The sequence below is a fragment of the Lissotriton vulgaris genome, chromosome 5, assembly GCF_964263255.1.
Source record: "Lissotriton vulgaris chromosome 5, aLisVul1.2, whole genome shotgun sequence".
Classification (NCBI taxonomy): domain Eukaryota; kingdom Metazoa; phylum Chordata; class Amphibia; order Caudata; family Salamandridae; genus Lissotriton; species Lissotriton vulgaris.
The window spans coordinates 1774382433-1774397932 of record NC_141693.1 but is presented as its reverse complement, the minus strand read 5'-3'; the positions used below and the strand labels follow the sequence as shown (position 1 = coordinate 1774397932).

At 42.8% G+C, this 15500-nt stretch overlaps 1 protein-coding gene across 5 annotated transcripts in view; it reads right to left on the bottom strand.

The window, feature by feature from the left end:
- Positions 1–15500, bottom strand: part of BECN1 (beclin 1) — a 188763-nt gene that overhangs the window by 149286 nt on the left and 23977 nt on the right. For all 5 annotated transcript variants that reach the window (XM_086924085.1, XM_086924084.1, XM_086924086.1 and 2 more), the window contains exons 3-5: positions 8554–8618; positions 4633–4691; positions 3538–3628 (exon numbers count right to left, since the gene is read on the bottom strand). In XM_086924085.1, coding sequence (XP_086780211.1) covers positions 3538–3628; positions 4633–4691; positions 8554–8618 — 215 coding nt within the window. The remainder of the gene's footprint in view (positions 1–3537; positions 3629–4632; positions 4692–8553; positions 8619–15500) is intronic.

Sequence of the window (15500 nt, the reverse complement as noted above, 5' to 3'; positions counted from 1 at the left end):
CAAGAAGAACCTGGTGAGTGGGGTGAGGGGGATGTGTGCGCGCGCGTGTGTCTCTGGTGAGGTGGGGGGGGAGCGTGTATGTATGCAGTGTGTGCGTGAGCGCTTGTGTGTATGGGGGGGGATTGTCTGTGCGTGTACTCTCGTGTGTGGGCGGCGGGGGGGGCTGGGGAGGTGTAGTGTGTGTCTGTATGTGTGCGCTCGTGTCTGCCTGCGTGTGCATGTGTTGTGAACAGCCTGCTCTGTGTGTGTGTGTGTAGATGCGGCGGCGGCGACGGGGGGGGGGGGGGGGAGGAGGTGTGGCTGTGATCTATTTATTTCGTGTTCGTGAGAATGCCCATTGTTAAACGGTCAGTGAAAACAAACACGCTCTGCTCTAAGACAGGAAACGAAAGTCAAGGCAGAAAGAAACATGATATTCTATTTATTTCATTAAAACATCAAGCACAATAGTGTCACCTTCGATGCCTCTGCAATCACCCGTGCTTTGCACACTTTTAAATGCCGCATTTCTATTTATTTCGTGTTCAAAGAATGCCCATAGTAAAAGCGAACAGTGGAAACAAACACGACAGGAAACGAAAGTGAAGGCAAGCTCACACAAAGAAAGAAACATTGTGAAAGAAACTGAAGGAAAAAGCGTGTGCACGCAGCTGAATCCAGCCGAGAAAAAGCTTGTGACAGTTTCTTGTCCTTCATTCCCCCGAGTCAGGCAGCTAAAAGGCTCCAGCTGGACGCATCCTTCGGATGCAGTACCAGCGAGCCCTAATAAAAAGTGTTTAGGGACTCACGGCTGCCGAGAGTAACAAGGCAGTGCTGGGAGGGGGGCTGCACACCAACTGAAGTGCTCTGGTTGCACGGCCTGCGGCCGGCCGTGTGAAGTGATAAGCCTTTGAAGTACACAGGCATGCTGTGACGGAGGTGTGAGAGGTCTGGCAGGGAACAGATGGCCTGGCTGTGAAGCAGGGGGCGGGGCAGCGCTGGGGAAGCCTGTGGGAGGGTGACTGATGCCTTTGATGTGGGGAGGGAGGAGAGCCTTTTGCGAGCCTGCAGGAGAAATGAAGCCGATGCGCGTGCATGTTTAATCACGTGATTCACGTGAACTTAAAGAAAACCGCGGCTGAAAGCCCGTGGTTTGAAGTGGATTTTGCCGACTTGAAGTCTCCCCATTTCCCATTCCTGCGGAATGGTAAAGGCGAGACCTAAAAACCAGGGTGTTGTGGAGGACTCGGATTCTGGTGGAATCAGAATTTGTAAAAGAGTCAATTTTTCCTAAAAAAAAAACATTTAAACAACTCTTTTCACACTAGTGTATAGTGCTATGCGAGTGCCACTGCCCTTTTAGTAAGACACAACCTCTGTGAAACAAACCGATTAGAATACCTGTTTGCGGTTTAAAACTAAGTGTGGCACGAATGCAGTTTAGTATTCTGGTTATTGTGGTTGTGTGTGTGTGTGTGGTTGTGTGTGTGTGTGGGGGGGGGGGGGGTTGTGTGTGTGGTTGTGTGTGTGTGTGTGTGTGGTTGTGTGTGTGGTTGTGTGTGTGGTTGTGTGTGTGTGTGGTTGTGTGTGTGGTTGTGTGTGTGGATGTGTGTGTGTGTGGATGTGTGTGTGTGTGGATGTGTGTGTGTGTGTGAACGTGTGTGTGTGTGAACGTGTGTGTGTGTGAACGTACGTGTGTGAACGTACGTGTGTGAACGTACGTGTGTGAACGTGTGTGAACGTGTGTGTGGGGTTGTGTGTGTGGAGTTGTGTGTGTGGGGTTGTGTGTGTGTGTGATTTTGTGTGTGTGGTTGTGTGTGTGGTTGTGTGTGTGGTTGTGTGTGTGGTTGTGTGTGTGGTTGTGTGTGTGGTTGTGTGTGTGTGGTTGTGTGTATGTGGTTGTGTGTATGTGGTTGTGTGTATGTGGTTGTGTGTATGTGGTTGTGTGTATGTGGTTGTGTGTGTTGTGTGTGTGGTTGTGTGTGTAGTTGTGTGTGTAGTTGTGTGTGTAGTTGTGTGTGTGTGGCTGTGTGTGTGTGTGTGTGGCTGTGTGTGTGTGATTGTGTGTGGTTGTGTGTGTGGTTGTGTGTGTGGTTGTGTGTGTGGTTGTGTGTGTGTGGTTGTGTGTGTGGTTGTGTGTGTGGTTGTGTGTGTGGTTGTGTGTGTGGTTGTGTGGTTGTGTGTGTGGTTGTGTGTGTGGTTGTGTGTGTGGTTGTGTGTGTGGTTGTGTGTGTGGTTGTGTGTGTGGTTGTGTGTGTGGTTGTGTGTGTGGTTGTGTGTGTGGTTGTGTGTGTGTGTGGGGTTGTGTGTGTGGGGTTGTGTGTGTGGGATTATGTGTGTGATTGTGGTTGTGTGTGTGGTTGTGTGTGTGGTTGTGTGTGTGGTGTGTGTGTGTGGGGGGTTGTGTGTGGTTGAGTGTGTGGGGTTGTGTGTGTGGTTGTGTGTGTGGTTGTGTGTGTGGTTGTGTGTGTGATTGTGTGTGTGATTGTATGTGTGATTGTGTGTGTGGTGTGGTTGTGTGAGTGATTGTGTGTGTGTGTGGTTGTATGTGTGTGTGAGGTTGTGTGTGTGGTTGTGTGTAGTGTGGTTGTGTATGTGTGGTTGGGAATATATGTGTGGTTGTGTGTGATGTGGTGTCAGGCATGAGTGTGATGTGCTCTGCTGTGTGTGATGTGGTGTCAGGTGTGATGTGCTCTGCTGTGTGTGATGTGGTGTCAGGTCTGAGTGTGATGTGTGCTCTGCTGTGTGTGATGTGGTGTCAGGCATGAGTGTGATGTGCTCTGCTGTGTGTGATGTGGTGTCAGGCATGAGTGTGGTGTGCTCTACTGTGTGTGATGTGGTGTCAGACCTGAGTGTGGTGTGCTCTGCTGTGTGTGATGTGGTGTCAGACCTGAGTGTGATGTGCTCTGCTGTGTGTGATGTGGTGTCAGACCTGATTGTGATGTGCTCTGCTGTGTGTGATGTGATGTCAGGCATGGGTGTGATGTGCTCTGCTGTGTGTGATGTGGTGTCAGGCATGAGTGAATTGTGCTCTGCTTGTGTGATGCGAGCAACACCAATTAATATGGCTTCTTGGGTTCCAATCTAATATTGACCTAAGTACACTAACCTTCCTTCTATCAAAGTTTTTATATTCCTTGGCACTAAGAAATGCCCAGAAAAGCACAATTTTAAAGAAGACCATTGTTGATGTTCGCAAAGTTAGTTGGATGCTGCCTTAGTATAAGATAGACCAAAATATAGGGCGAAGGCACGTGCGGTTCCTCCGCAATGGCTGAAGAGTGTCACCCCACTGGCTCAGAGCCAGCACCTGAAAAATAAAATGATATACTTTAATTGTTTTATTTTTCAGTTGTTGACTGAGCCAGCGTACAGTGGGGAGGAGCAGGACAGGGCCATGGTAGGAGTGCTTGTGCAATTCGAAGTGAGCTTGTGTGTTTGGCCGACTGTCTCAGGCGGGCCAGATACACGCGAGCACTTACGATTCTCCAACCCGGCTGTATTGAACAGGATGAAGGTGGGTACTAATACAGCGTCATGAGGCAGAATGAAACTTACCTTTAATCTCCTGCTGAGGTTTTCCATGGTGCCCCCGTCAGAAGCCTCTCCAATGAGAGTGAAGCTATTTGCACTTTCTGTAGACTGCAATCTACAATATAAATTCACAACTACTTTATCCTTTATTGGGCAAAAATTATAAAACAGCCACAATATTATCAAACGATGTTTACATCCATTGCTTAGATAAGAGGAGACAGCTTTTAAACACCAACAGCAGTCTAGGACTGCTCAAAAAGGCCCATGTAGGAACATTATCGTCATATGAAAGATCTTAAATACCACGTGCACAGTACAGGTAGAGCAGTTAGGTTTCACATCCAAAGCTACATGGCGGCTTTTTACACGGAGGTGTCCCATACAGACTTAAAAGTTAGAAATAATAAGTTTTATAAGATTTATAAAGTGTATTACTACCAATGGTAGGTTGTCTAGGCACTATACAAGGACAACCACAATTGTGAGTCTAATGTAGCAGGATGCACAGAAAATCGTTTTTAGTTAAAGAGGGTCGATGAAGAAGATTTCGATTGAGCGCTTTAATACTTCTATAAGAACATCCATGTCAACATTTGTAATGAAGAATAAATGTTCACAGTAAGAGTGTTTCAGAGGTAAACTGTCGAAACTGAAAAGGAGTGTCCCCTATGAACACATCTTGCTACACAACAGTACTAATGGGAGGATATTACAGACAAATGTGAGAATATTAAGGGCTAATCAGCGCACTGGTCTCATGACAAGTGCACTATTTTAACAGACGTAAATTGCATTGGGACTAGTTAGAGACCCACATTAAATTATTTGTTCATTTAATCTACAGTCTTGAACACATCTACTTGTCTAGAGTTGGAACAAAATCAAAGCTAACGGTGTACCTATAACTGCACACTATTAATTTCTACAGGATGAACTTGAAGATTTTCAGAACAAGCGGTTAGAAAAATATGAATTGGCAAACAAAGCGTGCCCTGGAGTATATGGATGTTTTAAAGATGGAGATGCCTTATGCAAAGATTTCAAACTCAAAGATTTATAAAGAAAGATACAAGACCCAAGGGAAACGAGTATTCATTACAAAAAAGTGAACTATACCTAGAAGGACGAATGGTTTTTCTTGATACCCCAGGCAGTGGCTTCTCGATAATGGTTTCCTTATAAAGACAGACAACATTTCAGCAGTGAATAATACATGCATGGTTTATCATGAGCAATCACCATAATACACAGTAAGGTAATTATTAAATCTTCAATTTATCAAAGCAATATATTTTGATATCACTTTCTGAACAAAAATATAGAAAAGTAATAATAGTGTGGAAGCGATTGCAATTCACAATCCGATTTTCATAACAAATTAACAATGTCAATGTTACAATCTATGAACCCACCTGCAGTCATCCTATAAAACATTACAATGCCTTCCTTTTTCAATGCTCTGCACTTAGCATACTAGCAATGTACCCTGGCTATTACACTCTAACATATACTTGTGAATGCTCCACAAGAACTAAGAATACCTCTTTCTACTATTGGTAGGTCCAATAGATGTATACAACTAAAAGTTCACTACCTTGCCGAACAGAACACCTCTATATTGCAAAGATGGATAGGCACTCTGGAGGAGACCATCTTTTGCAAATGGATCTCGTAAAAATCAACCATATTCTAGCAGGGTGTTAGACAGATTTCAATCCAAACAAAAATTCTCTAAGATTAATAAGCTTATCCAACAATGTCATTTTGATGGAAAGTTTAGTTATGTCACAAAGAAGAAGGGCTAACAGATTATCAACGGGGAGGATGAGGGCTGCAGATGGTACGCTTAGCACAGTTGGCTTCAGACACCTCTAAATATGTCATGGGTGTACCAGCCTGCAATCAGGCTTTTCAGAATTGTGACTTCACACATACATGAGCGTACACTTTCACCTTTTGGATAGGGGAGGATAGTGAGCCAAACAAAAACAATCCGTTGGAAATCTGCCATTTCTGTGTGGTCACTCTGTATTTTTCACCTTTTGCGGGACCCTATATTTTTGCTGGTTTTAGAACGTTGTGCACCTTCCCACTGCCAACCAGCAATCAAGTTCCTGTGCTCTCCCTTTAAACATAGTCTAACAGGCATATTTGTTCTTAGTATAGTTAACTTGCCTCGAAGTCCCTAGTATATTGTACAAAGTAAACCCAGAGCCTGAAAGTTAAATGCCACTAGTGGACTACAGCAACCATTGTGCCATCCACTACAATGGCAGTGCAAACATGGCTTGAGGTCTACCAATGCGGCTTAACTGTAGCAGTGTAAAATATGCATTTCAACCTCTCAAAATAAACCTTTTTGACAAGTCCAACCCTACCTTTTAAATATGAATAAGCCACCCCTATGACGGCTTTGTAGTCCAAAAGGCAGGATCTTTGGTATTAAAAAGTAGCACATTTAGAAATGTAATGTTAACAGGTCCTTAGAGTAACTAGCACCCTAAAGCAATTTTTCACTGTGGCAGGCCTCGATGTCCTATGTGGAAAACCATCGTACAGTTTAAAAATTCTTAATACTGTATCTAGGGAATAGGCCTAGCGAATAAATAATTAGACAATTATTTTTAATAGTTATTAGAAATCCAATCCAATTGTTTAGTTGGATTTCGCATAAATATTTTTTACAAATTACTTTTAGAACGTTCCCTTTACCCTGCCTTTAGTTCCTGAAGACTACATTTGCTCTTCCACTTCTACCAGCCAGTAATTAGCAGTTGAACAGGTGTAAAAAAGGTCTGGAGTGCTTCCCAGTAGCAGACAAAATAGGCTGACTTGAATGGGCAGAGAGGAATCTTCTAAACTTGAAAGAATATGCAAGGTGGGGCTGCGGGCATCCTTTTTGACATTACAGTGTAATATCCGGCTTGACAGGTCTGCTGGGTTTAAGTATAACACTTGTGGTGCATTTGAAACAGAATGCCAAAGCAATTGCACTGTCTGGTAGCTAAAGGAGCAATTTATCCCAACTGAGTTCGGTATCTGGGTTTTTACATACAAAAATAGAGTCACCGAAGACTTCCAACATCTTGAAAATGCCCAGTCGGTAGGATTGGCCCAGAGAACTTTTACCCCATTGATTAGGAGGAGGCAGCCCCATCCACTAGCTTGTGCCAGGCATAAATGTGGCAACTGAGGGCACCTAGATCAGAACAGCCCTGGACATAAGGAAGATTAGAAGAGGACGGAACCTGCTGTTTGCAACCAGGGAAAAGCCCAGAAGGACTGGACGAAAGAAGTGAACTCAAAAGCGTGCAAGACTGACTTTCTGCTCAAGCTACTGGGACACAACAAATTAACAGAGGCCTTTTGCTGCAAATTCCCAGCTGACCAGTTGCAACTAGACCCGATCTGGACCCTGCTTTTTGCCCTCTGCCTGACACACTGAGTCTCCAAGTGCATACCCAGAGGTCTTGAGGGGTTTAAAAGTATAGTACTGTGGTGGATTGATCTTAAAGGATTAAAGTAAGAAGGTAAAATATTTGAGCAGGACGAAAATAGTTGGTGTAACCGACCTGCCTCCTACGGCGGTCAGAGTCAAATTGCACCTAGGTCCAAGACTACTGCGACCTTGGACTAGCATTGGCACTTTGTTTTTTTACGCTATTTCTATTTAAAACTTTATAAATTCATGTCTCCCATTCACCTAATTGGTGTTTTGTCATTTTGGTGACATTTTGTTTATTAAATTGTGCTTGCTTTTTCTAATTTGGTTTGGGATTTGGATTGTGTTGCATGCAGACTTTACTACTGTTTTGGTGCTGCATAAATACTTTACCCATTGTCCTTAGCTTAGTCGGTCTGCTCTGTGCCATAGCTACGAGGGGGGTGAGCGCAGGTTAATTGAGGGACTTTCATGGTTCAACCTGATATGGGTTGCGATTATTCCCTGAGGTGACTCAACCCAAATAATAATTCAAGTTTTTACAGGACCTAAGCAGCTGTTTGAAATTGAGGAGGATCACCAAGAGAGCCCAAGGGTCCTAGTAAGGATTCCGAAAGTAGGAATCATACGTTTGGTGGGCAAGAATGACAGTTTCTGTACATGCTAGAATAGTTGAAGGTGATTGGTATCATCCAGAGCATGAAGTCATCAAGAAGGAATACCAGAGGAGCAGTTATAGAAAGAGGTGATGCACGAACTATCATGGGCCCTCGCTAAAAAAAGATTGCGAGGAGGTAAGTCTTCCTTCACGGTCCATATTGCCAGAATTTGGAACCATCTCCCTGTCCAACTCAGAAATATGACAAATGTGAACTCTGTGCTCAAATTGATAAAAAAAAAAAACATCTGTTCAGCCAGTAATTGTAATTTTTTTAACCTGCCTGGATATGCTTTGTGCCTGGACACTCTCGGAGAAGATGTCACGCTTTGCAAGCATAGATATTCTTTCATTGAGGAGAACTAATGACAGGTGAAACTTGGCTAAAAAAACTGAGAAATAAGTTTCAGGTTGGAGCTGCGTACCTAAAACATAGCACCAAATGACAATTAAGTGAATGGGGCGCAGGAAAGGAAGATGATTGGCCACAATTAATAAAAACTCCACCGTGGGAGGCAAAAGAAAAAGGTAAAAGAACAAATATCCAGCATGAAGAGGGCAGGGGTCTCAAACTCAATCAGTGGCAAGCCTGGTGAGTGGGACACTCTCACAGAGTGAATAAGTGAATTATCCAAAATGAAATGTAAAGGGGTCTCCTGACACATTGTAGGAGAAGTAAGAAGACCCTATCTGATATGTATAAAGAGGACCCAAGTACAGAAAATGTAAACAGGCACCGAACTACAAGCATCATGTGTCACTCTGGACAACTAGCAGCCAATCTTAGTAATGCTAAATAGAGCAGTGTCTGGGACATGACAGCTATGAAAAATGTATAGAAAAGAATGATATACACAGATTGCTTAAGTATTTCAAACAGGTGGGTATGGCCCTGTCAAATAAACAGAAAATGACTCAAAGACACACACAGCCATACCTCTGTGTCAGCCTCCTCTTCATTGTTCCCTCCTGGCTTTACCTGTGCTGTGGTAACCAATGGAGCTAAAATAACAAAGAGAGGGGCACATTCATCAAATAGCCTACAAAATTCAATACAAGCAAGATAGATGAGCTGTAGAACTCGAAGCAATCGTCGGGAGCTCAGAAATTGTCTGTGCAAGGTTAAGTCACTGACCAGGCTTGGTTTTCAAAAGCATTATTTTGTTAACATAATTTTATTGGTTTATGAACAAAGAAAAATGAGAAAAGAAAATAAGAAAACATGTAGCAATGATTAACACTAATCACATATACATTAGGATTATATGGTACTGTTGATGGGGCAGTCAACTGTAGTTCAGTTTGAATCATCATGATAAACACCACTATAAGCATAGTCACAGAGCTTGAAACGTATGTGCACTACATGCCATGCATAAAGTAACATCTGCAGGTCGATTTTCCAATCTCTTACAACTGATCAATGCTTGATTGGTCTACAAGAATAAATTAGTTGCCTATCCTCATTCTTATAACCGCTCTCTCAGTGCAATGCACCTATTCATGTTGAAGCAGCAGGCAGGAGTTTGGCGTGGTCAGTATGATGGGGGTTGAGGGAGTGAGCTGCTGATTTTTCAACAATCATGCTGGGACATCTGGTTAAAACACATATGAGAAGCAGAACACAAGCGAAGGACCTCGCCTCCTCGTACGACAATCCTATTACTGTCACCCTCCAATCCAAAATCCAGGTGATCACCGGACTAGGAAGAGACCAAGCCCCTCCAAAATCACCCAGACCGCCGACCACCCGCACTAGCATCCCCACGGCCTCCCTAACGAAGAAACCCAAAACAGAGACGACTCCCCCCCACAAAGTGCATGCTCATAAACTGCACATCAGGAACCAAGCATGCCACAGAACTAGCAGAATCTATCGTCACTCACAACAGACATAGCATTCATCACCGAAACCTGGCTTAATGATTCCTCCTTACCACTCCAGGACACTCTCGTCCCTCCAGGCTCTATAATCACCAATAAACATAGAAAAGACCAAAGAGGAGGAGGCATAGCAATCATCCACAGAGACAATATTTCTGTGACGGAAATAGACTCCTTCAACTACAACACCTTTGAATGCCTAACCGTCAACATCAGCACTAGCAACAACAAAACACTAACCTGCCACCTTATCTACCACCCCCCAGGCAACTCCACCATTTTCACTGAACACCTGTCTGACCCGATTGCCCACTGCTCACTACGAGATGTGAACAACTTAATTCTGGGCGTCCTCAACCTACACTGGAATGAAGATAATAACCTGCTTATCTGGACCCTGAGCGAGCTGCTACACAACAACAACCTTACCCAACACTGCACAGAAGAAACTCACAACAAAGGAACAATCCTAGATGCCATTATCGCCAAACCCTACATAGTTACGATAAACCACACCCTTCCCGTGGATTGGTCAGACCACCACTTAATCCTCTTCCACCTCACTCAACCAGCCACTTTACATCCCCCGCCCAAGAACAGCCCAAATGGACTAGAAACCTCGCTCAGCTCAACATGACTGAATATGGAGTAAAAGGTCAACTCCCTTCTCACTACCTCAACAGATGATCTATCCACGACAAAACTCACTGCCCATTACAGCACAACCTTGACATCCATTCTAGACCAGATAGCCCAGCTGAAACAAAAATAAAAAAACAGGAACATCCCATCCAGATCCTGGTTCAATAAGGACATAAACAACATAAGAGGACAACTTAGAGCCACAGAAAGCCTACTCGAACAACTCAAAGCAGCTCGAAGAAAATCAAAAAAAAAAAAATCTGCAGTGAAAAATCCAACTTTTTCTGCTCTGCTCTGGACAATGCAGAAAACAGGCCCAATGAACTGTTTAAAATCATCAAGCAACAAACCTCCAAGCCCCCCGTACCCTCTATGCAGGCCTCCAAGGAACTGTGCGATAACTTCGCCATCTTCTACGAATAAAAAAGAAATCACCAAGATTGAGCTCACACTAGATATCAGCAGCAACCCCGCCTGCGAAAGACTGCCCCAATTACAATAGAAAGCACATGCCTGCACCACACGAAAACAAGTCCTTCAATCCCATCACAGAAGCCAAGATCCTCAAGCTAATCTCCACCTCCAAACCCGCCTCTCACGTCCTTGACCCTATACCCACCCAATTGACCAAAAAACTCAAACTCTCCATAGCCCCATTCTGGTGCAGAATTATCAACAGCTCCCTGAGAACCGGCATCATACCTGAATGCCTGAAAGTCGGCCAAGTAACGCCACAACTAAAAAAAGAAACAGGCCTTGACTGCATGGACCTGAATAACTTCAAACCAGTCTCCAATCTCCCCCTCATAACCAAAATCTTCGAAAAATGTGTCCTCTCACAACTGACTCAGCACATGGACAACATCAACCTTCTTGATCCCAACAATCTGGATTCAGAAAAGGATATAGCACCGAGACGGCGATCCTCAGCATCACTGACGATATCCACAAATCACTTGATACCGATCAATGCTGCCTACTCATTCTCCTCAACCTATCAGCAGCCTTTGACACGGTTGATCACCAACTTCTCATCAAGGCCCTACAAGAAAGGGTAGATGCTGATTAGGTGGTTCTACGCTGGTTCTCCTCCTTCTTACATAACTGGTCGCAAAGGATAAAAATCATTACCTCTGACCTTCACCCCATCAGTAGGGGTGTACCCCAAGGCTCAGTGCTCTCACCACAACTGTTCAACATATACATGGAAACCCTCACCACCATACTCAGAAATGCTAACATCCACTCCCACCTATATGCTGATGACACCCAGATCTATCTAGAAACCTCCTCCCCAGACAACATCCTCATACTAAATGACACTCTAAAAGAAATCCAACATTGGTAGCCCAAAAATCATCTAAAACTCAATCAAGACAAAACAGAGATTCTCCTCATCTCCAACAAAGAAGAGAACCCTCAAATTGCAGAATTGCTTAAAGCTATTGATGCTCTGAACGGTAATCTCACCCTGGCTAACTCCGTAAAATCACTAAGAATCACCCTGGACCCAAAACTGGACATGGCCATCCACATTAAAAACTCCACAAAGAGTGCCTTCCTCAACCTGAAGCTTCTCTACAAAATTAAACCATTCATCTGGACACTGATCCTGCTCAAGCAGCAGTATACTTCAATCGCTGGATTGAACAGGCCTTGGTAAATCTAGCCCCGGAAACTAATGTACCTGCAAAAAAACTGATTGTCATCGGCCCCATGGTATAACACCAAGTTGAAAAACGTTTAAAAAATCTGTAGAACCAAAGAAAGACTTTGGAGAAAAGAATGCTCAAAGTTAGATAAAAAACAATATGGAGACGCATTAGCAATATATAAGGAAGCCATAAACGAGGCAAAATCCACTCATTTTACTGAGAAAATGATGGCCTCCAAGAACACTTCCAGAGAACTTTTCAAGACGGTTTCTAAACTAGCTAACTTTGGCAATACTTAACAGTTTAACTCAACAAGACAGTTCTGTGACAAACTTGCTAAATTCCTCCACGACAAAGCAGTGGCGGCTGGTGACATTTGAAAGTTGTGAGTCGTAAACTGAAGATCACACTGCACCGTAGCGAGTGAGCCCAGCGAGCGAGCCCGAACCCCCTAAGGAGGGTTCGGGGGGAATTCCCCCCGAGAAAATTTTGAAAAAAGCGTGGACAAATGGTGCATTTTCAAGCAAATTTGTGAAAGCAGGAAGGTTAATAAAGCAATTGTAAAAGTGCAGTTATTACATTAATAAAGTGGTGTCATATAACATAGGTAGCTGCTTATTCATCTTCATCATAACCACAGAGATTCATAACAGACTTTGAAACACAATGCATTGCTGAGTACCTCACAGATGTATTTTAATAACAAACAAATAAACAGGACGCACTGTGCGTAGGATGTTGGAGTACTGCCTAACTAACACACAACAGCTGTAGCACTTAGTTAGTAGTTGATGTATAAATTATAGAGGTTAAATCTTCAGTGAAAATTAATCTTCCTTTGAAACAATACATGCACTATGGAAAATATGCAACAAATACAAATTCAAAGGAAGACTGAAAAGTGGTATTTTGTTGTTTTTGTCATTGCATCCAGATATATGATACAACAAGTAACATCATACTTACAAGAAGTCAGGACTACTGGCTTTGTCGATGGTTCTTAGTTGCAAAAGATAAATAAGCAGCAACTGTGGCTTGTATATAACATTGAAAAAGCTTCCACATAAAGCCCTGGTGACACCACGACAATGTTGCTGCCCCTCCAAAATTGAAAATAGGCAAATTCTTAACACAAAACATGCACAAATACTGCTTGCTGGCTTACATTATTTCCCAGTATATGCTCGATGTATGATATTGGCAGAAAAACGCTGTGAACTCTTCTTGTAGATATCATTTCCCTGGAGTGTTTTTAAACCGGATCATAAGATCTTGGCCTAACTAGGTTCCAATGATTCTATGAGCCTCTTACTTCGTCATGAAGTGCAGTAGTAAAGCACTGTACCCCCAGCCTTACTTATTTATGTTTTTAAACAAGATTTGTAAATCCTGTGCTTGATTAGAAAATCCTGAGGCCCAGCAGAGTTCTGGAGCCACAAATCGAAAAGCAGACCCAGAAATCCCGCTTTAAAAATACTTTTTATTCATTACTTCATTGCTAGCGTGGGTCACTTTTGGGCCTTCACAGGGGCATAGGGGTCTGCTTCACAGGAGTACTCTGTTTCACAGCGGAACCCAGTTATTTACTGGACGGAGTGTAAATAAACAGAAAGTGTGAATTATTTAAAATACTTATTTTCTCAATCGCTAAAATGCATTCGAGGCCATAATTAAGTGACCACGTAAGCTGCACAGTAGGCGCAGACATGAGCTTTCACTCAGTACAAAACATTAAAAAAAGCTCATCGTGCAGCATTCAAAGTGTGGCAAGTAAAACATTGCATGCAATGTGTATTTCACAGCCAAGTCCACTCGACGATAACTGCCAAGGAGGCGTCCTCACGATTAGTGACCTGGGATTGGATCACATAACCTGAGCACCCAAAGCTAATTTAGGGCTTCCTTTCTGCACCACTTATGGGCTGGTTGCTGTCTTACGTATCTGAAGAGCAGGAGCGAAGTTTAAAAGACTGTGCTTTTTTTTGGTTGGAAAAGACAAAGTAACAGCATTTGTGAACATTTCTAAGGCCAGTACAGAACACAATACATGACTGGCAGCAGGGGGGTATTGCGTGTTTCTGACCGGCCATTTAATTAAATTAGGAAGAAGAGTTGGAAAAGGAAAACAGTCGTTCTCGGTCAGCTCCAGAGGTGACGTAACAGAATATCTTCCAACCACGTTCTTTGCTTATTTAAACGAAGACTGTCAGTTGTAACCGAGAAACTTCCAGTAGGTCTTTTCATATCAAACTTTATTATTCATTTTAATGGGCTACATATCTTGCTCAAAGATTCTATTATAGAATCTTTGAGCAAGATATATGTAGCCCATTAAAATGAATAATAAAGTTTTATGGCTATATTAGTGATGTCACGTACTATATCTTCTTCTTAGTGCTGCTAGTGCACGACACACATTATATACTGGTTCTGTCTTCACAGTGAACGGAGAAGGCCTGGCTTCAGTGCGCCTTTCACTACTGTCACGTCACGAGGCACGAGTCAGTTCACGTGAACTGGCGATCAGTGAGTGACACTATTACAGGAAATGTGCAGTTCCAATCCCTTTTACATACGTGGTTACCACGCCAGCAGGAGAGGATTCTGAAAAACTGCACTTGTGTATTGGAAATAAAATCCTCTCTCCTTAAGGGACATTTCAATAATAAGAAAATAACACGAATGGTTGGTTCATTACATTACCACATAAAGTATTACCGAATATCTCATGCTCCCAATAATCTTCAGACACCTGAGTATCCTCTGCTTGTAAACCTCCCCCTGCTCGCCTTTGGACAGACCCAATACTACCCTTATCAAATACATTTGTGGTTTAGTCCAGACATGCCTGACCCCTACAAATAGGGCTAGGGCTCACAATCCCTAAAAATATATTTTAAATGGTTGAATAATATTGGATCTTTGTATATTGTTCACCAAAGGCAACAGGGCTTTACCAGTCCTATGGGTTTGTACATTATGCAGATTCTCAGTTACATAGAAATAACTGCGAGTTAAAGTAACTGTACAAGCTCAGACAACAGAATTGATATCATAGAATGTTTCGCAGTATAAATAACAAAATTCGTATCACACAAGTCGCAAAACAATAGCAGTCTACTACCAAGCAATCAAAATCCACAGTGAGCCTCCTACATTCAGATTGCAGTGAAATATATTTCATGAATGCAATCATTTTGTCTGAAACATTGACGTGATCATTTAAGAAAATAGATATTTAAACTGAACTACAGAAATTCCTTTATGCATTAATAAGCTCAATTCTCCCGAATAGATGACTGCTATTTTCACCAAGTATGCAAAAGTAGCACTCACCCAAACGGACAGATTCTGTCTTTTGTGCACATTTATTATTAAATACCAGGAACACACAAGAGCTGTCAGGGAGTTTAACCATCATATTGTAGAGATATGCATAATTATGTCAAGAATGGCCACAATAGGCCACGGATGAACCTCATTGCACGAGGGCCACCACCTGTGTTCCAGGGTCAATATTATGCAAAGAACCACTGTAATTAAGTTAAAAATACCCACACAATGCATGTCACGGATGGGCACCATTATACCAAGGAGGTCAGAGAATGTCACAGGAAATGCCCGCAATAATTCATAAAGTGTCCACCATTATGCTAGAATGATGAAAACAACGACTAATTATATTGAACATAGGAGATTTTCA